The 21,162-nt window shown below is 39.9% G+C and overlaps 1 protein-coding gene across 2 annotated transcripts; it reads right to left on the minus strand.

Annotated features, from left to right (window-relative positions):
- Positions 1-531: 531 nt before the first annotated feature.
- On the minus strand, positions 532-19,277 carry TSPAN13 (tetraspanin 13). Of its 2 annotated transcripts, none has more exons than XM_032110483.1 (6): positions 19,140-19,277; positions 7,091-7,258; positions 5,960-6,040; positions 5,001-5,114; positions 4,559-4,669; positions 532-3,379 (listed from the first exon to the last, which is right to left on the minus strand). In XM_032110483.1, exons 1-6 carry the CDS (start codon positions 19,200-19,202, stop codon positions 3,305-3,307), a joined length of 612 nt encoding a protein of 203 aa, XP_031966374.1. In that variant the 5' UTR covers positions 19,203-19,277; the 3' UTR covers positions 532-3,304. The 2 variants fall into 2 exon arrangements, with proteins under 2 accessions (XP_031966374.1, XP_031966381.1); XM_032110490.1 differs by lacking the exon at positions 19,140-19,277 and adding an exon at positions 18,703-18,886.
- Between the last annotated feature and the right edge of the window lie 1,885 nt (positions 19,278-21,162).

Raw genomic sequence — 21,162 nt, forward strand, 5'->3', positions numbered from 1 at the left:
TGAAACTGAAAAAAACTAATTTTTTTTTGCACTCAAGGCTATGCTTTTCTTGTTTTCACCTTAACTAAATTTTCAAGAATCTTAATACATAAACGGTCAACTTAATCCTGCTCTTTTAATCCTTTCCTCTAAATGAAGATTTTTTCTAGGTTTATGGAGGCACCAAGCCAAGCTGAGATACTAAGAAAGCCTCTTTCGATTTCTTTGGAAAACCTGGGAAATCATTGCTGAACTACACATGATCGTTAGATAACCTGAAGTACACAGGATGGATATGGGGATTTCAAGAATTCCACTAGCATTCAGTCAGTCTTCTAAACAATTAGGTCTAAAAATAATAACGCAAGTTAAGAGCACTAACACATTCCTATTCACTTGTCAGCTATAGCTTTTAAGGTACATTTTTACAGATATCACTTCAAGTCATACATACAAGCTTTCCCTAATAATTACTTTCATGTGAAAGGTGGCAAATACTGTGCAGTAGTATCAGGATCTTAGTCAATATCTGGATTCACTTTCTCACGCTGATGGAGAAAAATTGGATTTTATTGTTTTATAGCCAATTATTTTTATATGATAAAAACGTGTATGTGTTTTGAAGAAAGACATCTTTCTACATTTTTGCAAAATAACCAACTTGAAGAAAGCATTTCAACACAACTAAGGCTAAAAGACATCTAATATAAGCAGCAAGAATGCTTCAAGCTAAATCGCTCTGCTACTTTGACACTGTGGTGGTGTAAATAGCTTCTAGAAAATCTGGTTACAATCAAGTCCAAATCTCAAGCAGTCAGGTGAAAATTAAAATGCATCTTTAGAAAACAACAACAAAAAAAACTTTGTGTGGTGAAAACGTTTTTTAAGGAGAAAGCAACAAAATTCAATGACAAAACCCACCAAGAATAGGTATAACTTTTTAAAGTGCTCTAGTTTGGCATGCCAGAACAGTACAGCATTTCTTGTATACTCACACAAGTCAGACTTTCCGTGAGAGGCAACATTCTTCACCTCCCAAAAACCAAGTCAGTGTTCTATTGTCCCTTTCAGAATCAGGTTTGGAAAGCAAATCCACACCTCTGACTGGGAATTTCAATGTTTGTGTGCGTGGATGGGTTTGTTTAACCACAATCCCCAAGAGACTATGTATTTTTAGTATGATAGAAAAACTTTAATCATTCCATACACACCACTGATCTGTCTTTTGACTACTAAAACAAATTCACATTATGAGACATGAGAGTTTAGGAAGTGGTAATATTTTCAGTATTTTTGCATTAGTGCACATTTATACTCCAGTATAATCCATCATATTTATGAAACCAGATCCACCCAAAACTAAGCACTACAAAAACAATTCGGAAAAAAGTCAAAATTGAAGTAGCAATGTGGTATTATTTTAAGCTTCAGTAACCCACTCCATATGACAGCTCCTTGGATTTTTTACTGTAATGTACAAAACACAGAGCCTGTCTAAACTAGGAAAATGAACTGTTCCTAAAGGTGGCCATGAGATCACTGTTCTCTTGATACGTATTGGGAATGGCTAGGGAGCAATTGAGGGAAACAGGACAGCAACTGGGAGAAAAAAAGTGCTGCGTCCATTTTATTAGACTTCAGCAGGCCTGAAGGCTCTTAAGGTGTTTCAGCACATGAGTGAGCTCTCTTACCCCGGATCTCCAGGTACGTGCTCAAGCCAGACACAGCAGCTGGGCAGGCGCAGCAGCAGCTCCCAGAGCAGCTCCAGGAGAAGGTGCTGACCACGGATGCTGAAAACTCAGCTATACCTGGAGAGAAGCAGTTCTATGGCAAGTTCTTGATATCCTGCTGCTTTTAGTTTCTGCTCTTCCCCTTCAAAACCTCAAGATAATTCCTTCTTCAGGAGCACTTGGCTGTGAAAGTCTGAAAGTGCTTTGATGGGCATGTGTTTCAACCTCTTTTTGCCTCCTCTGCAGGAGTAAGGAGGGATCTCCCTACTAAAGAGAGACTGTACGAGAATCTACTTCTGTCTGCCTCCAGACTTCCTTTCCACCTTGCTCAGGTGCTGTATTCCTTGGCAGAGGGCCTTAATCTCTTCCCCTTTTCTTCCTGTAGAGCTGTCTTTCAGGCTACAGCAACTACCTACCCTGCCAGCAGCAGCAACTGAGTGAAGAATGAATGAAGAAAATGTGTAGTGCAGATCTGCAATTCAGTGTGATCAGAAACAAATGGAACATTGTGCACCTTGGGTGTTCAGATGGCTGCTGTTTCAGCTGAGGCACCACTTCTGTTACAGGCAGCAAGAGGGACCATGCTTTCCTTCAGCTCAGACAGTACTTGCTACATGGGTAACTTGAATTTTAAATCAAATTCTTTGTTTTCAGAAAACAAACTACTGGAAACCATTTTATTTTGTTGCTGTTTTTCTTTCTTTTTTTTACATGTCATTCAATCTCTCATGAAATCAAGACTGTTATCTGGATGACAGAGAAATATACACTGCTGAGTTATTACAACAATGACTTTACACCATCTAAAAAAGCTGTACAGCAACTTTCCAGACATCAAGTTTCTTACATCAGAGATGACAGACAATGATTGTGCAAATACCAAACTTCATTCACTTGTCAAGGAAAAAAAGTTTCAAGTTAATCAGCTGCAGATTACATTCTCCTGACTTTCTTCACTCATTGTTCTCATAATGACAATATCCATTAACATTGTTTTTATTCTCAACAAAATGCTAAAGCCACCAGAAAACCAAAACAAACAGGGAAGAGGAGGGGTGAAGAACTACAGTAGTCATTAACATACACTTAATGTGCACTATAGAAAATAACATCTTTAGCTTCTACTTTTACCTTAACAGGAAAGTGGGAGACAAAAAAGGTTACTAGAGTACATCCTAAAACCTAAGTAAACCATACCCAACCATCCACCATAAATTTTTATCATCTTAATGAGAATTCATGTGAATTTTTATAATCAATGAATACAGCAGAAAATACCTCTGGGGTTTTTTTTACACCAGATAACCCAGTAGTGGTATAAAACTCACTGTATAGAGTTCACCATATCAGATTAACAAAGTCTTAACCAGCAGTTCAACTCTGCCCAGCTACTGAATGCACCCATCTACTTTAAGATAGAGATTCTTAGAAGAAAAATAGTGGAAATTAAATATGAAAACTACACATTTCTTATAGAACTTGAGTTTTATTTTGGGAACGTGTAGACTACCTGTTATGGAGAAATACCAAACTATGGAGAATCAGTATTTTTAAGTAGAGGGTGCAGAGAGAAGATTCAGTCCTCTATAAACTTATCAAATAAATGCACTAGGATTTGCACGGGGATCCTTTTGGTTCCTGTATCTGTAAGTCAGCCAGACTCCCAGAATCTGAAAATAAAAACCAAAGACATTATTAAACAGAGGGCTCCATCCCATCCTCTAGTTTTACAAAATTTGTTTTAAACATTAAATCAGGACAATGAATTTCCAGTATACAAGTTTAGGATATTTGACTGTTGCTAAAATTGTACAACCACACTCCATCTTTCTTAATTAGAAAAAACAATGCACCCTCTCTTCTCTCAGAGAAAAATCATACCTAGCAACAGAGAGAAAAACAAAACAAAAAAGCCAAAACTATAAACAAAAAAATCCAAACCCATATTCACAATGCAATAAAAAATTTCCCACTGTTATAATGAAAGTTAAATTATTCTTCCCCCCTTCCCAAATGATAACTACCTATAAACGTGCTTTTAGTATAATGATAAAAAAATCCTCCAAATTGTTTCATTTTACCACTTAACTATATGGCTATTCTTGTGCCTTTTCAAATATTGCCATCCCCCCAACTATCTTCCCACATCCCAGCACCTTCACATTTTTAGTAGAGATGGCTGAGGTCAGAGTGATTCTGTTTAAGTTGCCATATCTCTCTTGTCGCTGTCGTATGGACAAGCCTTCTAAAAACTGCACTAAGCAGCAGGAAGAACATTTTCACATGCCCTGTTCTGGGCTTAGAAAAGACGTGCTCTGAGGATTTTTATACTCCAATCGATAAAGCAAGTTATGTATCATCATGGTACTAAAGCAAAGAGTCAAAAGACCTTTTTAATTTTAACCTACTGTTTAAAATACAGTTTACTCCTCATGCAAGTCTACATTTGCACTACAGGTGGCACCAAAAAAAAAAAAATCCTCAAAGACCTTATGTGTGCTAGAGTAGGGAATAGGTGGGAAGAAGCGGGACCAAGGTAAAGCAACAACACTCTTTTTATTACTGTTGGAGAATGGTACACTTGAACAGCTAACTTTCTGAAAAGCTTAAACTTTACAGCACCACATTTTAATGCTGAGGTTTGTTGTCTAAATAACAAAGTTGCAAGAAAAGCTTTCCCTCTGACAGACTTAAGCAAGCTCGTAGCTTTGAAAAATTTGGCCTAATTAATTATTTGACTCCTGAGATTGGACTAAGGTTTCCTGAAAGAAACCCCCTAAAATTGTGTTTCATAAAACAAAGCTTTAAAAGTGGGGAAAAAGCACTCAACTTTCTAACCACCCACTCACCTCTGTGAAACTGAAGAAGAGCCCAATCCCTCCGACAAATCTCAGCACCATTCCAGAATATTCTTCCATTATCGGTGCACATGGTCTACAGTGGAGAGTTCTAAGACAATCCTGTAGCAGATACAGAGAATTGCTTTCCATTTTCTGATGACACTTTGTTGTTTGAAAGCATCTAGCTTGCTCTAGAAGAGACTGCTACCCATGGACAAAACTCCAGCAGTTTTAAAAGACTCCAAGAGAGCAAGTATATAAATGACAGTGGAGCACAAGCTTTGCAGGGTGCCCTGTGATTGTCTTTCCAGTAAGAGAAGAGCTTAGTATCACTGTAAGAACTACATTACACACTTGTTAAAATGCTGCTTTCTGTAACTATGAAAACAGTTGTACATTTTTGAACAAACAGTGTGAAAAAGTAATGGTTTTTCACGCTTGAAGAACTTACAGCGGCGCAGGTTTCATTCGCATAAAAAACTCTGAATCCACAACAATTCAGATTTCTCTCAATATCTGTTCTTGCGCTGTTGGTGTTACTCCATCCCACCTCTAGAAGTTCACTCTAGAAGCCATAAGTAAATACATATTACATTAATTGAACTGTTTTACACTGCAAACCAATATACAAAATCAACTTGATAATGCCCTAACTAAAGCCTTCAGATCTTGATGCTCAACGGGAGAATATAAACATATTAAAGAATGACTGGAGTGTCCAAACAGCCTGTGTAGCTAATGAAAGAACAGCACCTAACAGCAGGACATTCATGGGTATAATTCATTTTCTTCCTTTGTTTTTGCTAATCCCAACAAGACCCCTAGTAATGGGACATGCAACTAATCTAGCTGGGACTGCCCAGGCTTTACACAAAAAGCATGCTCATATGCAAAAGCTGATTGTTCAGTCACTGCAGCCTTACCCACTTCTTATGCAGTAAGAATTGGTCTCCATACCACATGGAAGATTGTTTTACTTTCACATGTAAATGCCAAACGTAGTTATGACCTCTCCAGTTACACAAGAACAATTCAGTGACTTTATCAAATTTACACCATGATTACTGTGTATTTCATCAGTTTATCTGAAATCGCTGAACATGAGATAGAGCCAAGAAATCGTGCTGCTATACCTGTGACCATAAACCTAGAAAGGAAGCTCAAAACCATATCAATTAAAAATAAAAAGACATATGAAAGTCATTTTAGGACCCAAATGTATTTCTTTCTAGCTACCAAAGCCAAGCACTGACCAAAACCTAGTCTTTAATAAATAGGGTACTGCTGATTTTCTTAAAATATGCTCTCCCCATTTTATGGAGGACTATATACAAATACATGTGCCCATGTAAATATATATTTATAGTGTTATGCTATAGATTAACTGAGAAGTCAGGAAACTTTTCTTACCTGCTGTTCCTCATTTAGTGCCAAACACGCACATGAGACAGAAAACTGAACAATAAAGACTAGCAGAAGAATAATCATGTACTGGAAACAATAGTTAAGGATATACTCTCAAATTAATTTTGTTTTTATAACATAGCCTCCTAATGGTATTCCTTATTTCACTGGATAACAGTAAGTCCTTTAAAACAAAAGAACTATGGAAGCAAATTCTGACTGACTGTGGAAAAGATGACCTAAATAATGTTCCCAAAACCCAATCACCATATATTATCTCTTTTTGGCTACTACTATACATAGCTGGTATTTCCAGGTTAGGTATTTCTTGCCTAGCAAGAAAACATGAGCAGAGAGGTTAATAAAAGGAGCTTTCAGAGAAAAATCTCCAGCCAATTTCTCCAGTTTTAGGGACTCATGTCATTTCAATATACTTCACTTAAATAAAGTAGTTACAAAAATATTTTTCTGGGTATTGCATATTCAGATTATCTTTTTTCAATGACATAGTCTTGTAATTAATTACAAAAAAATAACTCTAGCATAGATTAAAAATAAAAAAAGGTAAGAGTTGCTCTTGGAACACAGCCTCACACACTTTCAGACTAATGCATCTGAAAATGGTATAAAACAAAAAGAATAAACTTTGATACTAAAGATCATGTTTTGAAAGTTGGGGAGTACTTTCAAAATTTGTCTGCTGTGTTCAGAGGCAGACACTTCACACAATTAAGCTGTTTGTAAAGTGGAGGTCAGCTCTTATCCACAGACCAAAAAAGTTAAATATTAATAGTTCACCTACTTTAGCTTCGTGTAGGGGTGAGCACACATAAGAGGCACCTGTTACACAGTGAGCCACCATAAAAAGCTCTCAAAGAATTAAAATAGTCTTATTTTTAAAAAGAGATGTGAATACTTCTATCTTCAGAGCAATGGAGACAACAAAGGAGAAAAAAAAGGAAACTGAAACAAAGTTAAATGGAAAGGAAGTCTAATTTAGACTGCACTTGACCAAAGTAAGATTGTGAATTTCAGTTCTGTTTCTGAAGTACTTCCCCCAGCAGTCTCAGCTGACAGAGCAGGTTGTTTACATGGCTTCAACAAAGCTGCAATCAATGCAATGCATCAGAAGGATACGAAGAATAGCAATACTTGATGATGTTTCACTGCACCAATCAATCCAACTAAGGCAATAAAGAAGAGGAAGACTCCTACTGCAATTACCACTCCAACGACTCTGAAACTAGAGATGAGGCCGAAGCCAATTCCCCATGCTGCAATTCCGATCAGCAGCAGGCTCACCAGCTGGAGGGAAAAGAAAACACAAAGTTAGACTGCATATCCCACACACAGATAATTTTTTTACATTAAAGTTGTTTTTAGAAAGGTGCAATTTGTCTTTCTGGTGCAAAGAGAAGAACCACAACCCTAAACAAACCAATCATCCACATCATTGTATAGGTAATTTCAGTTCCAGATGTTTTAAGGCATACATATTCTTCCACACTGTCGATGTGGCACTGTTACAACTCAGTCTACCTATAAGTCAAGCCATGTTGTACTATCTGTGACTGACTAGAGAAACTAAACTGTAGACCATAACGTAATTGACAAATAAGCTAAAAATCATCAGCTTTAATTCAGAGTGGAATAAGGACGAAAATTTTGGATGTTTTGTGAAACTATGGCAGTATATTTAAAAAAAATAGAATATACATCTGCACAGCTCTGAATGTGTAAAGAAGTGCACTTTGCCAAAACTTACTGGAATCAGCTGTATTAATTAGTAAGAAAAGTTTCTACATACTTGATGATGTAATGCAACATTTAACACGGTCACACAAAAATACATTTCAGATCTGAATTTCAAGGACTATGCAGTAAAACAATAAAGGCATCCTTTCTCCTCTGCATATTTCTTCAAGAAAATAGCTCTACTATTAAGTCAATCCTATTTCAATACCCAAAACACTTATGGTGTTTCCTTCCTTTTAAACATGGTATTCAGGGAAGGCAGGCAGAATCTGTTCCAGTTAGTTCACAGAGATTTATTGTTTATATGGGCAGGAAGCTTCAGCCTTTCCTGTTTCCATACAAAGAAAACACGACCCCAAGAAAAAACAAATTCCAACATGAAAAGCTGCAGAGAAATCTGTAATGAAATCCAGCAGGAGGGAAGCAGCAGACAAAACCAACCCAGATGTCCAATGCACAAGATGCCCAAGACTCTGGTTTCAAACAGACCTATGTGCAACATATCACTCATTATATTCTCTGTTAAATGACACCAATTCAACATGCAATTTTTAACTTTCCAAAACTCTGATCTCACCAAAAAATACCCAGCTGTATAGCTATTTAAAAAAAAACCTGAAACCAACGACATAAAACAGTAAGCACTTAGTCTAGTCCAAATACTCGGCTTCATTTAACAACAGGTGTAGAGCAAACACTTACACTTGCTCGCCAGTTTCCATTCAAACAAGGCCCATTCTCATGACATTTTACTGTTTACCCAGAGGCAGGGAGGACATATTAAAAAAAAAAAGTAATTTCCAACTTACCACTTCAGTATACTTACCCTACAGCTGGGCATTCTTGTTGGTTTTAATGCCAAATACATGTGTATACTTTTTCCATTTAAGTACATTTTAGAGGACTAACCTACATAATGCTGCTTTTGAAACATGGAAATCTAAGGTAACATCAAGAAAGCTAGTAAAACAACTAGAGATGCTCATCAAGATCGAAACACAGCCGGTGGATTTTTTTTTGTGTTCACACAGGAATACATCTTAAAAAACTTTTTACCAAAAGCCAATAATCCACAAAAGAAATTTAAGAGCCTGCAAGAACAAAAGCAGGATATTTGTCATACCTACACGTCTCTCTTAACACACAAAGAGACAAAAAAAGATATAAAATTCAAAGGAATTGTTCAATACCAGCAGAGTTTTAGGATGATTTCACATTTGTCTTTGTTTCCCTTAAACAAAAAGCCTAAATTACCACATTTATTTAAAACCAAAACAACAGGCCAAGGTGTCATGAATCAAAATTACAGAGAGGACTGAATAAAAAAATAAAGCAAAATGCCTTGGCTCTAACACAGACAAATTTTCTGAATCCATGCTTTAAAATAATTAAAGCATTAAAAATTAGCCTTGCCAATCAGATTAGACAGTTAAGTGCAAGACCTATCTTTTCTGACCTATGTCCACTCACTTTATTTCACAGTCTCATTCCACTGCAAAGATTTATTTTTCCACGTAAGTATCAGAAGCAAGTAACAAGAAACCCCACAGCCCAATTTCCAATCAAAAAGTGGTGTCTGATATCCCATGCTCTGCATCCGCTTCTAAGCACTGAACTCACACTGTCACTACATAGGTTTTTAAAAAACAAATCTCACAGGCAACGCCAAATTTCAATTTATTTCACAAAGAAGAGCAGATGAAACTTTGCTCCTAATGATTTTTTCACCAATACTCTTCTGTCTGAGGGCAAATCTTGACTTTCACCAATCTGCCTCCAAGATACCAATATGTGTATTTGTTCAGCTCTTTGTTCATTTCATAAGAGGTCCAAAAGCATTAGATGAAATTAGTTTTGTTCTTAAAATATTGAAATCAAAACAAGAGACAAACTCTGTGCCTCTAACACCCAGTCTGTGAGCCGCAGAGTACCAGTTGCTTCTTGCTGCCATTACTGATCTCATCTTACATTAATCTGATTATATATGCATAAAATTAGTTGCATGACACTAGAACTGTCCTGACACCCTGGCACAAAAAACCAGATGTACCTGTTTTCTGGTAGAAACAGCCACATGTTGAATCTAGAACAGCTCTGGTTTTCAATCAAGTTTTCAATCAAGTGGGGAAAAAAAAGCTTCTCTGTTTAATCCCATTAGTGAATTCCAGACATTCAGGAAATAACATAAAATAGTTCAGTTTCAAATTCAATCACATTCAAGTTTTAGAGCCATCAATCTCATTTTCAAGTGTTACCTCCATAATACCAAGGCTCTATTTTCTTTCACTTGACCAAGTTGTCCATTGTCCAATTCCTTAAAACATCTGGAAATTCAGTGTGACCACAGATCCATGCTACTGGGCTCTGGCTGACAAACTATGTGAAAATGCTGTATCCAGTCAGGCAGATCCATCACTTGGATCAAAATCATACTGGCTACTCCTATCTTGCCACTTGAAATTGTGGAAAATTGACACTGTTTCGAATGGAGACTATAGATTTATAAACCACTCCAGAAACTGATTTAGTATTAAGTTTCTGTCTCCTCCACATGTTTACAGGAAGAGGAAATTATGGTTATTCCTTCATACTCAGATTTGGCATAGACTATCTGAATGAGAGGAATACTCTCTCTCTATAGTTTTTTAGTGCCATAATGCAAAAAACTAAAGTAAAAGCACATGACTACAAAAGGAAAAATAACTTAAGCTGTTTTGAGAAGAGGTTTTACAAGTCTGTAAAACAACTGAATGCAAGGCTCATAGTGTTATGCACTGTTTAGCCACCAGAAATGACTGCTCAACAGTGCTTATTCCAGTGTTTTGAGATGAAAGGATTTATATGCAGTATTTCTAAAACTGGAGCTGCTATGACTTTATAGTATAATGAAACAAAATTAGTGACCCCAACCACTTCAAATGAGTATCGTACATTCTAAACATACGAGCTTTACTTACATGCAAAAAGGCCATGTATTTCCGTTAAATAAAGGAAGAAGGACTCTCTACGCAGCTTCTGGATGTCGCGTTTTATTTTACTGAGAGACCACATTTCACAGCAGCAGAAGTCTCCCAAAGTAAACAGTATCATCCATGGAAGACGGAATTACCTGTGAAACTTCATTTTACCTATATGAATTTACTTACACAAAGCTAGCTTTGGTTAATAACACTTCAAATATTTGCTTAATGTATCTGCCAGATATATCTGAAATCACAGTCCAGTTTTTAGTGATTAGGGCTAATCCAGTTTCCCATGGGAGGGTTGGAGAAATGGCCTGTGGGACTGAATGGCCCCAGGCCGGACTGCTGAACTTGAAGGGCAGTAACTGATGGCTCAGCATCCAGCTGGTAGAAGGTAAGCACCACCACAAAGGCTGATACTGGAGCCAATATCACACAGTATCTTCATCAACAACCTGAATACAACACAAAATTAATCCCTAGAAAATTTGTGGATGATACCAAACAAGGAAGAGTGGTTGACTCTGCAAATAGAGATTTAACTCAGATATACCTTCATAAACTTGAGGCCTAAGCCAACCTTAGGAACCTTGCAAAGTGAAAAATTGTGCTCCTGGGTGTTTGTGGAGCCTGGGATCGGACCAGCTGAACAACAGCGTTACTGAGATAGACAGGGAGATCAAACTGTTCATCAGGTTGAATACAAGCCAGGAGTCAGCTCTCATTGCAAACAGGGAAAGCCAAGTGGAGTGCAATCAGAGGAAACACAATGCTGGTGAGACTGAAGCTCAAATACTGTGTTCTATTTCAAGTGGAAAAGGAATTTGAGAACCCGGTAATGAGTCGGTAAAACAGCCTGGAGCCTTGAGGATGAGAGGTTTGAGAAGAGGTGATGGATCTGGGTTTGTTTAGTATGACAAAGAGGCTGCCTAGGGATAATCACATAGTAACTAAAGCTGAAGGCGTATTACATGAACATGGAGGCGAACTCTTCTGGGTATCACAAGTAACAGCTTGGAAGGTTCAGACCAGACATTAGAAAACACATCTATAAGGTGGTTTGGTGCCTTACTCAGAGAGGTGATGATCTGTGTTCTCAGGAGTTTACAAGACTCCACAGACTAAGCCACAGATGGCAAGCCACTGATATTCATAATCCTGCTCTGAGCAGGCGCCTGGACTGATGAGCCCCAAAAATGCCTTCCAACCAACACTGCCACACACCACAGCCAGCACTTTCACCATGCCACTCTCTCCACACCAAAAATCAAAGTTTTACCAGGCAGAAAGGAGATGGATTTAGCACTGACCAAGGACTTTTCTGCACCATCTAGCTCACTACACAGTTTCTAAACTATCAACAAAGCACCTTCTTATAAGCAGTAAGAAAGTCTCACAATAAAAGAGCAATAAATGATTCTTCAGAAGTACTTACACGGCTTCAAAAAACACGAGTACAAGTCTTGTTCTCAGAAGTGATTTAAAAGGTCACATTCACTTAAGGCGTGTTCACATAAAAGCCAACAAGCATTAAGAGCAAAGAATCTATAATAACCTCAAACTGGAGTTATTTGTGTACAGAATGATGCTACAAGCACACACTGTCCAAATACCAGAAAAACAATACCAAGCCATGGAAGGTGTATACATGTGGAGGGGTGACAGTATTTTGTATTTAATATCTTCATTTACTATATATTATCTTCTCCATCAATTCAAACCCTAGCCACCTTACTTAAAAGGCACATGCACAAATACAGGCTTAGCATAATTCAATAGATAAACTCATAACTTTGAAATTAAGTAAATACTTTACCAGAACAAACATTTAGGTAGCACAAACCCTAAATGAAGATCAGTGGTTATCCCTATGAGATAAGGGTATTTCTACTTTGGAGTAAAAGAAATGGGAAAAAAAAAAAATCAAGCACATTGTCAGTAGATGAAACATTACTCCAATGTCAGTATCTGTATAGGGACAATTTTAGGTAAGATTTAAATTCAAGATCAGTGGAACAGATCAGACACCAGTTTAGTTCTCTTTTTTTTATACACACATACACACATCTGAATTTCAGAGATGTTCCAAAAATAACAGTTTCTCTAACAAATCTCTTAATTTGCTCTCTTCTTTAAATCCAAGTTCTCTTGTGCACATAGCTGCTCATTTCCCTCATTCCTGTACTGGAAAAAACATATTTCTCTCCACAAGTACCCCTTCTGTACTTATGTGCAAGCTTACAGTCTACATTACAAAAAAGAAACAAATACTGACAAACTATTTCTCTATACAATGCCACTGAGAAACAGTTCAAATGCTAAAACCACTTCCTCCTTCCTATAACAGCAGGCCACCAGCAAATCTGCTGTCTTGATTAACTGGCAACTTTTTGGTATTTCAACTAGCTTGGACTGCTTACTAGGAAGGAAGTCATATGCAGAAGTTGGTATTCCCACTGCTTCCTTACCATCTCCGTACAAACAGGAATTGGTAAAAACTACATTTCAGAATTTAAATTTCAAGAACTACCGATTCACCATTCCCAGGTAAAGAGATTATATAGCATTTATACTTGTATCAGCATGGGAAATATTTACAGAAGAGCTGTCAGGGTAGATATGGAACAGGAACTAAAACCAGAGAGATTACACAAATGATGAAATACATCCTCCCTAACCTCTCTCTCTGCATTTAAGTTCATATTCTACTACTTTTAAGGGTGCTTTAAAATTTAAATGTCAAATGGCATATATACTGAAGGTAGAGGTTTCCACCACTCTCCCTTTCAACTTGGCCAACCATTTCTGTACAGCCATAGAGAGTCTAGAAGACAATTCTGATTCCTGGTAATTCATTTAAAAGCACTACATTAAAACAACAGGCAGTACATAGTGGTGCACCTTTAGCAAGTTGAAACAAAACTAAATTGGTTTCTATCACAGCTGTAAGCTACTCAACCTGTAAGCAACTTTATTCCCTTACAGTACTACTTCAGCTTTATGGAGAGCAAAGGAAAGCTCTGGGTACCTCCAAAGCAAAATCTTCCACTCTTACATGACTTACTTAAATGAAGAGTGATCAGTAGTCTGATTATAGAACAGCCTTGAATGTGGAACAAGCGATTTACGCGAAAGGCAGCATTCCTGCCTCTTACCACAAAAGCCTGTTCTTTCTGTTTCAGGCCTTGTAAAGAGTTATTCATGTTATTGGCCATGTAACAAACTACTTACACGCTACAATGTCAGTGAGATTTAACCCCTACTACTCTCTGGTCTTTGCAAATGGAAGCTTTCTGCTGTGCAGCAGGAACAATTATGTTCTAAAATGTTTACTTTTACTTGTGTGTTTGTTCATTGTTTTTTAAGAGGTTGTGAAATGTTTTCACAAAACCTGGTGAGCCCACAGATCCTTCTTCCACACATTGCATCTCCTTCAACACAAAAACAAGAGTACAATAACCCACAACTAATGATGTAAGCTACAAGGCTTCTACAGGGCATTCAAAGGGGTTCTCAGTAATTGTGCTGGTTTTAAAGTGCCCATCTGCACCACCAGGATGGCTGAAAAGATCAGCAGTATCAAAACACACCATGTTCCATACACCCTCCTCCTCTGTGCCGTGTTGTTCTCCTGCTCTTTTCCTAAGGACAAGCTGCCTTCTTAGCTCCAAATGCCACTGTGCACTCTGCACAAGACAGTGAAGAACCAAAACCCACTCCCAGCTGGTCTACGGACCCACCACCACAAACTGCTGTCACTTTGGCTATAAACTGACACACAGTATAGCTGAGGGCCTTCCCAAGCCCTGGCAAAACATCTTCAAATACCTATCTGTACTTTTGCTGTTCTCTTCTGTGTTCTCAAGCGTGAGCATAGAAACCTTCCCAAAATGCCAACGAAAACAAAAAAGCCACAAGACTGACATGACCAACATTACCTTCCTTGACTAATACCTGGGAGCTTCTGTTTTACCAGTTTTATTTACATATAAAGACTAGATAGCCCAGCTTATACTGCCATCTTCAAAATGTCCTTGAGAACAACAGAAATGGCTGCAAGGCAACCCACCCCATTTGCTGAGCATCCAGGTGTGACAAATGAGGTAGACCAGCACAGCACAGGCAGGTGCTGGGGCAAATTCTTCATGCTGCGCAGCTTAATGCTGACCAGAGCCTGTCAGACAGGGCAAACAGCAGGTTATTTATATCTTACAGCTGAAACCAAACTTAGGACATACCAAAATGAAGTTGCATTCAGAGATCACAGGCTCACTCATCAATGTGAAAGAAATTGCCACTTGAGGCAAGAACTGTGCTTCTCTAACTCCAGTCTGCTTGTACCTGGCTCTGGGTAGGCACTATGCCAGTCAGGAAATATCACAGAACACAGAAGATACATTCCCTTTCCCTAGGAAAATCCAGATGTTCACCCTGCCCCTAACACCAATCTTCCCCCATGCAGCAAAAAGGTGAAGCAGACAGATTTGCATGGAAGATGCAACATGGTCACTCCTCTTCATCAGCAACTCTGAAACTAAGACAAACATTATTACAAAATAACTTACGAATTAAAAACCCTCTTAAAACCTTCAAGGCTAGGTTGGAGGAGGCTTTAAACAAACTGGTCTAGTGGTAGGTATCCCTGTCCATGCCAGAGGGATTGGACCTACATGATTTTTAAGGTCCCTTCCAAACCAAACCATTCTATGACACCTAGCACACATTGTCCAAATCTGAGAATTTCTATACTTATCTTTGCATATTTCCATAGTACAGGGAAAGCAAGTTTGAAAAAAAGGGCATAAAGCACAAATACACTTTCAGTAACTACAGCACCCAGAGAACAAGAAACAGTGACAGGAAAAATAAAATAAAACAAGCCCAAAAAACTCTTTTGAACACAATGCTTTGAAAATGGATGCAAAAACCAGGGCACTTAATAGGCAACCAAAAAAAAGAGGTTCAGAGAACAAAGTAATATGAAAAGCAAATTATTTTGATAAGGTACTTTCTAGTGTTACAAGTTAATGTGGATGCTTTTATATGGAATAAACTTTGTGCTATTAAAAAATACACACTTCTAATGGAAAAGGTACTTTATGTTTTACTTGAAATCAAATGGCTGCTCTATGTGTAAGAAAAACAAAGCCTGCTCATCAAAACAAACGTGAGCTATTTACATGCTGCCAATAAACGTTACATGTTTCCTGCTGCAGCAATAATTAAGTAGCTGCTTGGGTGACAAAAACAGCACACACCACCCAAATGAACGGTCAGTATTTTTTATAATTTGAATATTTAATCTTGTGGCTCACCTACCACTTCAGCCTTTCACCACTAGTTAGGAACTTCCCTTTCCTCTCTGAAAATCACATTTGAACCAAGATATTGACTGTTTGCACCTCAACACAATTACTGAAGAATTCCTTGGAAGGAACGCTTAAGTTACAAACACATCCCTGAATTTTGATTAATTCTGCAGACAGGCACTTTAAACAGTTTGTACGGGTTTGCCATTTGATGGGAAATGTAAATATGACTGACTAAATAAAAACTAAATAGGCCAGATACCTAAAATTAGTATTTTAAAGGTCCTTGTATTCAGTTCTTCCATGTAAGACTTTATTCTGATAATATACGTCATTACATACCCAAAGTCAATAGTCTCAATTTTTTTTTTCTACTCTTCCTCTACCCATAATGAACCATACTGAAAAGTCAGCAAGACTCAGCATAGATGCCAGAATTACTCATATAAAATAGATTTTAAAACAGAATCACGGCCTAAGGACATTAGTCCAGAAAAGAACCAGAAGTCATCAGCAAAGTAACATCTGAAAAGAACATTAAGTGAGCAATTAGGTTACTGGGTATCTGGTTTCTTGCCTTAAACCAGTAACTGATTTATTACTACCAGGAGATATATTTTTCTTAGTGTACTACTAAAAAGCTAAAAGAAGGCAGTATTAAAAAAAAAAAAAAATTAAGCTCCAATATAATATTCTATCTTTGAGTGTTTTAAAGAAAGGCAGAATATAAACTGAAACCTCCAATATAGAGTTCTCAGGGTTAATTCATTCCAAGTATGTCACATAGACACATCAATGCTGGTTACAAAAACATCCAAGAAGCGTTACCTATCTCTTCTTACCTCTACTACTCCCTTCTCACCACTTATTAGTGAATCAACACTATTTTAAAAATATAATTATTAGGTTATTGCTCTGATTGTATTCTGTATTTTTTTTCCAGCTGGGAGAAAATAAGTCCATTATTCACTGTGCTGCTACAACCCTTGTATTTCAGGTTTCTGTCTAACCAAGGAACAGAGAAGCCCACACATTTTACTAGATCAACTCTACCAGGCCAACTAAGCACCTTAAGTGTTATTTTTCCAACTATGAATTTAAAAGCGTTAATTCTTGTAACTTGTCTATAATTAATAAACAATACTAGCAATGACAATTGGATATTCTTGTAACTATCATTTAAAGAAGTTATTCCTTCCCTTCAGCAAAAACATATGTTCTGTATAGGTCAAATGACAGAACACCAAGTGACACCCACAAAGTAAATTCTACTCAAGGAGACATCAGAGCAGAAATTAAGGTCATAAGTACACTGTACTGGTACCACAGACAGAACTACAAAAGTCCAAAAGTTCAGCCCGCCCTTGCTGAGGCCAGATATGCCCAAAAGACCTACCAGACTCATTTCACCTGGTTAATATATGGCTATTTGGCTGTAGAAATAAACGATGGAGTCTTTAGAAAAAAAACCACCTGCTCTCCACGTGACATCACAATAAGATCTGTGCACGTATTATCTGAGAAAGATCCAGATTTCTCTCACTCTTCTGTCACTCAAGGAATAATAGCAAAAATAACAAAAGAAGTATTGCATTAACTGAAAAGTGAAATTGGGATGGGATAACGCACCCAAAACCCACCTTCCGGGACAGGAAAATCCCATGAAAAGTTGGCCATGATGATCTTTTGGGGTCCCTTTCAGCCTGAGCTATTTTATGATTCTAACTTAGCTGCATCATGACATTCTACATACACTAAACTTACCTTCAACTACAGACACCAAAGGAGGCAACGCCTATCTGCTCCCCTCTGTTCTGGCTCGGTGCAGCCCAACACTACCAGGCATGACAGAGATCCAGGCTGACTAGGACAGTGGGTAGGCTGGGCTGCCTAGGCATGCTCCAGACTTTTTCAGGGACATATTTCACTCCTCAAGCTCCTCCAGGGAAGGAGACCAAGTAATAGTACAGCCTCTCCTCTAAAAAGGTTTCTCTTCTGCTCTGAGGAAAGTGGGGGGAGGAGGGGGGCGGGTCACCTCGTACACCAAAGAATATAACAACAGTCAACTCTGGCTTCAGCACAGGCACTTCCACATCCCTTCGTGCTCCATCCTGGTGAGCACCAGCAGGTCCAGGAACTGCCAGCTACGGGAACTGTTTGTTCTGACGAACAGCGTTAGACCTGCTCGTTCTCCTGTCTTGCCTTCAGCCGAGATCGGGCAGTGCTTTCGGAAAAGCACGGATACAACTGCCCATAAGCACTGGCTGACCCCAATTTCAGTCTGCTGAAAGTCATTCCCAAGCACAGTTGTTAACTTGAAACATTACAGGACATTCTACCTCTCCAGATGTGCTGTGAAAGGAAGCCATTACACTTACTCCCGCTACTTGCTATTTCTACGCCCTTTAAAAATAGATAGCAAGGAAAAACCCCCATAGCTGCACCACAATTGGAGATTTTATTGTTCTCTGTTGAAAACAAGCCCTCCAACATGCTGGAACAAAATCAAGCACCTGCCTGGAGCTCCCCAGCAAAGTCATCTCTTTCAGCTTAACATCCTACGTTTTTTCCCCCCGATGTACGTTCCCACCACCCGAGGCAGCCCTACTTTGTAACGCCCTGGTCCATCCCAGGGAACACCGGCGGTTGCCGGGGGCCTCGTTACTGACTGAACTGCACTTATTTGGGTGCTGATCCCTGGCTGAGAAATAACAAAACAAACCCTTCCCCGCTTCATGCCTGGGTTGGTGCAGCGCCCTTTCCAGACGGAGAGAAAGGGCACCAGCGGGCCAGGCCCTGGGGCCGCTCCTTCCAGGAGATGAGACACTCGCCGCCGCCCCGGGCGGGCAGCGCTCCCGGGCCGCCCTGGATTTTGATCCCGAGGAGCCACGTCCGCGCGGTGACAAAGCTCGGCCTAAGCGCTGTCACCTCCTCACCGCTCCCACCCCATCCTCCCGAGCCGGAAGCCGCGACCGCCCGGCGGCCGCAGCGCGGAGCCCCCCCCACGCCCGCAGCCACAGCCCGCCAGGAGAAGCGCAGCGAAGCGCAGCGAACCACGCCACCTCCCCTCCCCTCCCCTCCCCACCCCACCCCACCCGGCGGCGGGACCAGCGGGGCGAGGAAGCGGCCGCGGCCGGGCCGAGCGCGGCGGGCACGCACCGTGTAGAGCAGGTTGAGGGCGCACAGGCAGTTCTTGGAGCAGGCGAAGCCCCCGCACGCCATCGCTCCGCCACCGCCGCCCCGCGCGGCAGCCGCTCCGCCAGGAGGCCGCGGCCCCGCCCCCGGCCGCGCGCGGGTGCGGCCGCAGCAGGTGAGCGGCGCCCGCTGATTGGCCGCCGCGGGGCGCAAAGGTAAATGTATGCAAATGAGGGCGGTGACGTCGGCGCCGGCAGCCGCTATCCGGCGGTTGGCGCCGGGCCGGGCCGCGTTCGGCCGCTCGCGCTGGGCGGGCGGGTCTCGCTCCCCGGCCCCAGTTCCCCATTCCCCGCTCCCCGCTCTTGTGACAAACGAGCTCCCTTCCCCGCTCCCCGTTCCCTGCTGCTGTGACGACACGAACCCGGGCCTCGCCCCCGCCCGCCGGGACCCGCCGTGAGACCGTTCTGTTCCCCTCACGAGCGGCGCCGCGCCGGTGACGGCGCATCCCTGTAATCCGTAGCCTGTGTAATCCCAAGGAAACATCCAGGGATTTACTTGTACAGAGCGTGAAAGTATTCGGAGTGCTGGTAGTTTTACCGGCGCTTCATAGAATCGTCAAGGTTGGAAGAGACCATCAAGTCCTGCCGTCAACCCAGCACTGCCGCTCTTCTATTTTTAACATTTTTTTTTTCTTTACTAAATCGCATTTCTACTGTGCCTCCTTGCGTATCTGTATATTTCCTTAGTTTGAGGGTTAAATATTTTTAATTACAATTATTTTACTTTACAAAACCCTTCACCTGTATCGATAATTTCCTGCTATTCAGTACCTAGTTTTTATTAAATGTTCGTATTTAGCTTGAATGGTGTCCTGGTTCACTAGAACCATCCAAAATCCTGTCTTCACAGTCCCCATGGGCTGCAGTCTGCTGAATGATGCTTTATAATAAATACAACAGATGTAATAACTGCCAGCTATTCCAGTGTGAACATGTGTTGTGGGATTAGTGTCCAAGGTAGTTTCTTATCTTTTTTGCTGGGCTTCACAAAGAGACAAGGACACACTTGTTCCTCCCTCGGGATGTCTGTAAGGGTACATGGCACAGTAGTTTTATTTTATCAGGGTTTGATGCTGGAGAAGTTGTGATGATCAGTTTCTAGTAAGCAAAGGAAGCTGCATCTACTTTCTGATGAATTCACGACAATTCTTAATAGGAACTTGTCATCAAAACAGTTCAGGGAGGAAATTCTGAAAGCATTTTGTTTTCTGTAATTTGGCTGGCCTTCATCTGCTAAGGGAAGCCCCAGCAGGCGAATTCCTTGCCAGCAGTGAGACGTTGAACAGCAGTACGCTTTGTCTTTCCTAGTCTGTCACTCAGATCTTTTCTTTTTAAACATCTTTTTTCCATGCTCTTTGGTATTTTGCTAGACTTCTCCAATTAAATATAATACACATTTTTTTTCTCATGCAATAACAAAAGCTCATTGCTTTTCTACTGATGTATATCTCTATCTTTCAGCTGCTAGACAGGCAACAAATTAAAATTCTCCAATATTTGTGACCACAAATTAAATCTGAATGCTCAACATGTGCTGAAGCTTTATGTTTGTTTGTTTCTAAACTTGACATCCCTGCTGCTGGAGTTTTGAGAAATGCCAGGAAGAGTTAAAAATCTATTGAGATTTTTTTCCATGGTAATTAAACTGACGTAATGTTGTGGCTAATTTGGCCTATTGGGAATGCAGATTTACTGACGGGAGCTACTTCCTTTTCTGAGCCATGGTTCTGATCTTTTGGGCCCAGCTCTGGCAGAGCATAAACCCAGTATAAAGTCACTTGGTTCAGTGCAATTTTACTAGCAGTTTGTAATTTTGTTGTAAAGACCGGTTTCAGAAATTGTCCACTTGATATGGAAGTGTATTTTGGATGTATGCCCTTTCCTGAACATAAGCAGCCGTCAGCATATCAAATGTTTTTGTTGGATTTTGTTGCAAATGCTAACATCTAAAGTTACTGTGCCGTTGTTGCTTTGGCTATAGTGCTGAA

Source organism: Corvus moneduloides, chromosome 1 (assembly GCF_009650955.1).
Source record: "Corvus moneduloides isolate bCorMon1 chromosome 1, bCorMon1.pri, whole genome shotgun sequence".
Classification (NCBI taxonomy): Eukaryota; Metazoa; Chordata; class Aves; order Passeriformes; family Corvidae; genus Corvus; species Corvus moneduloides.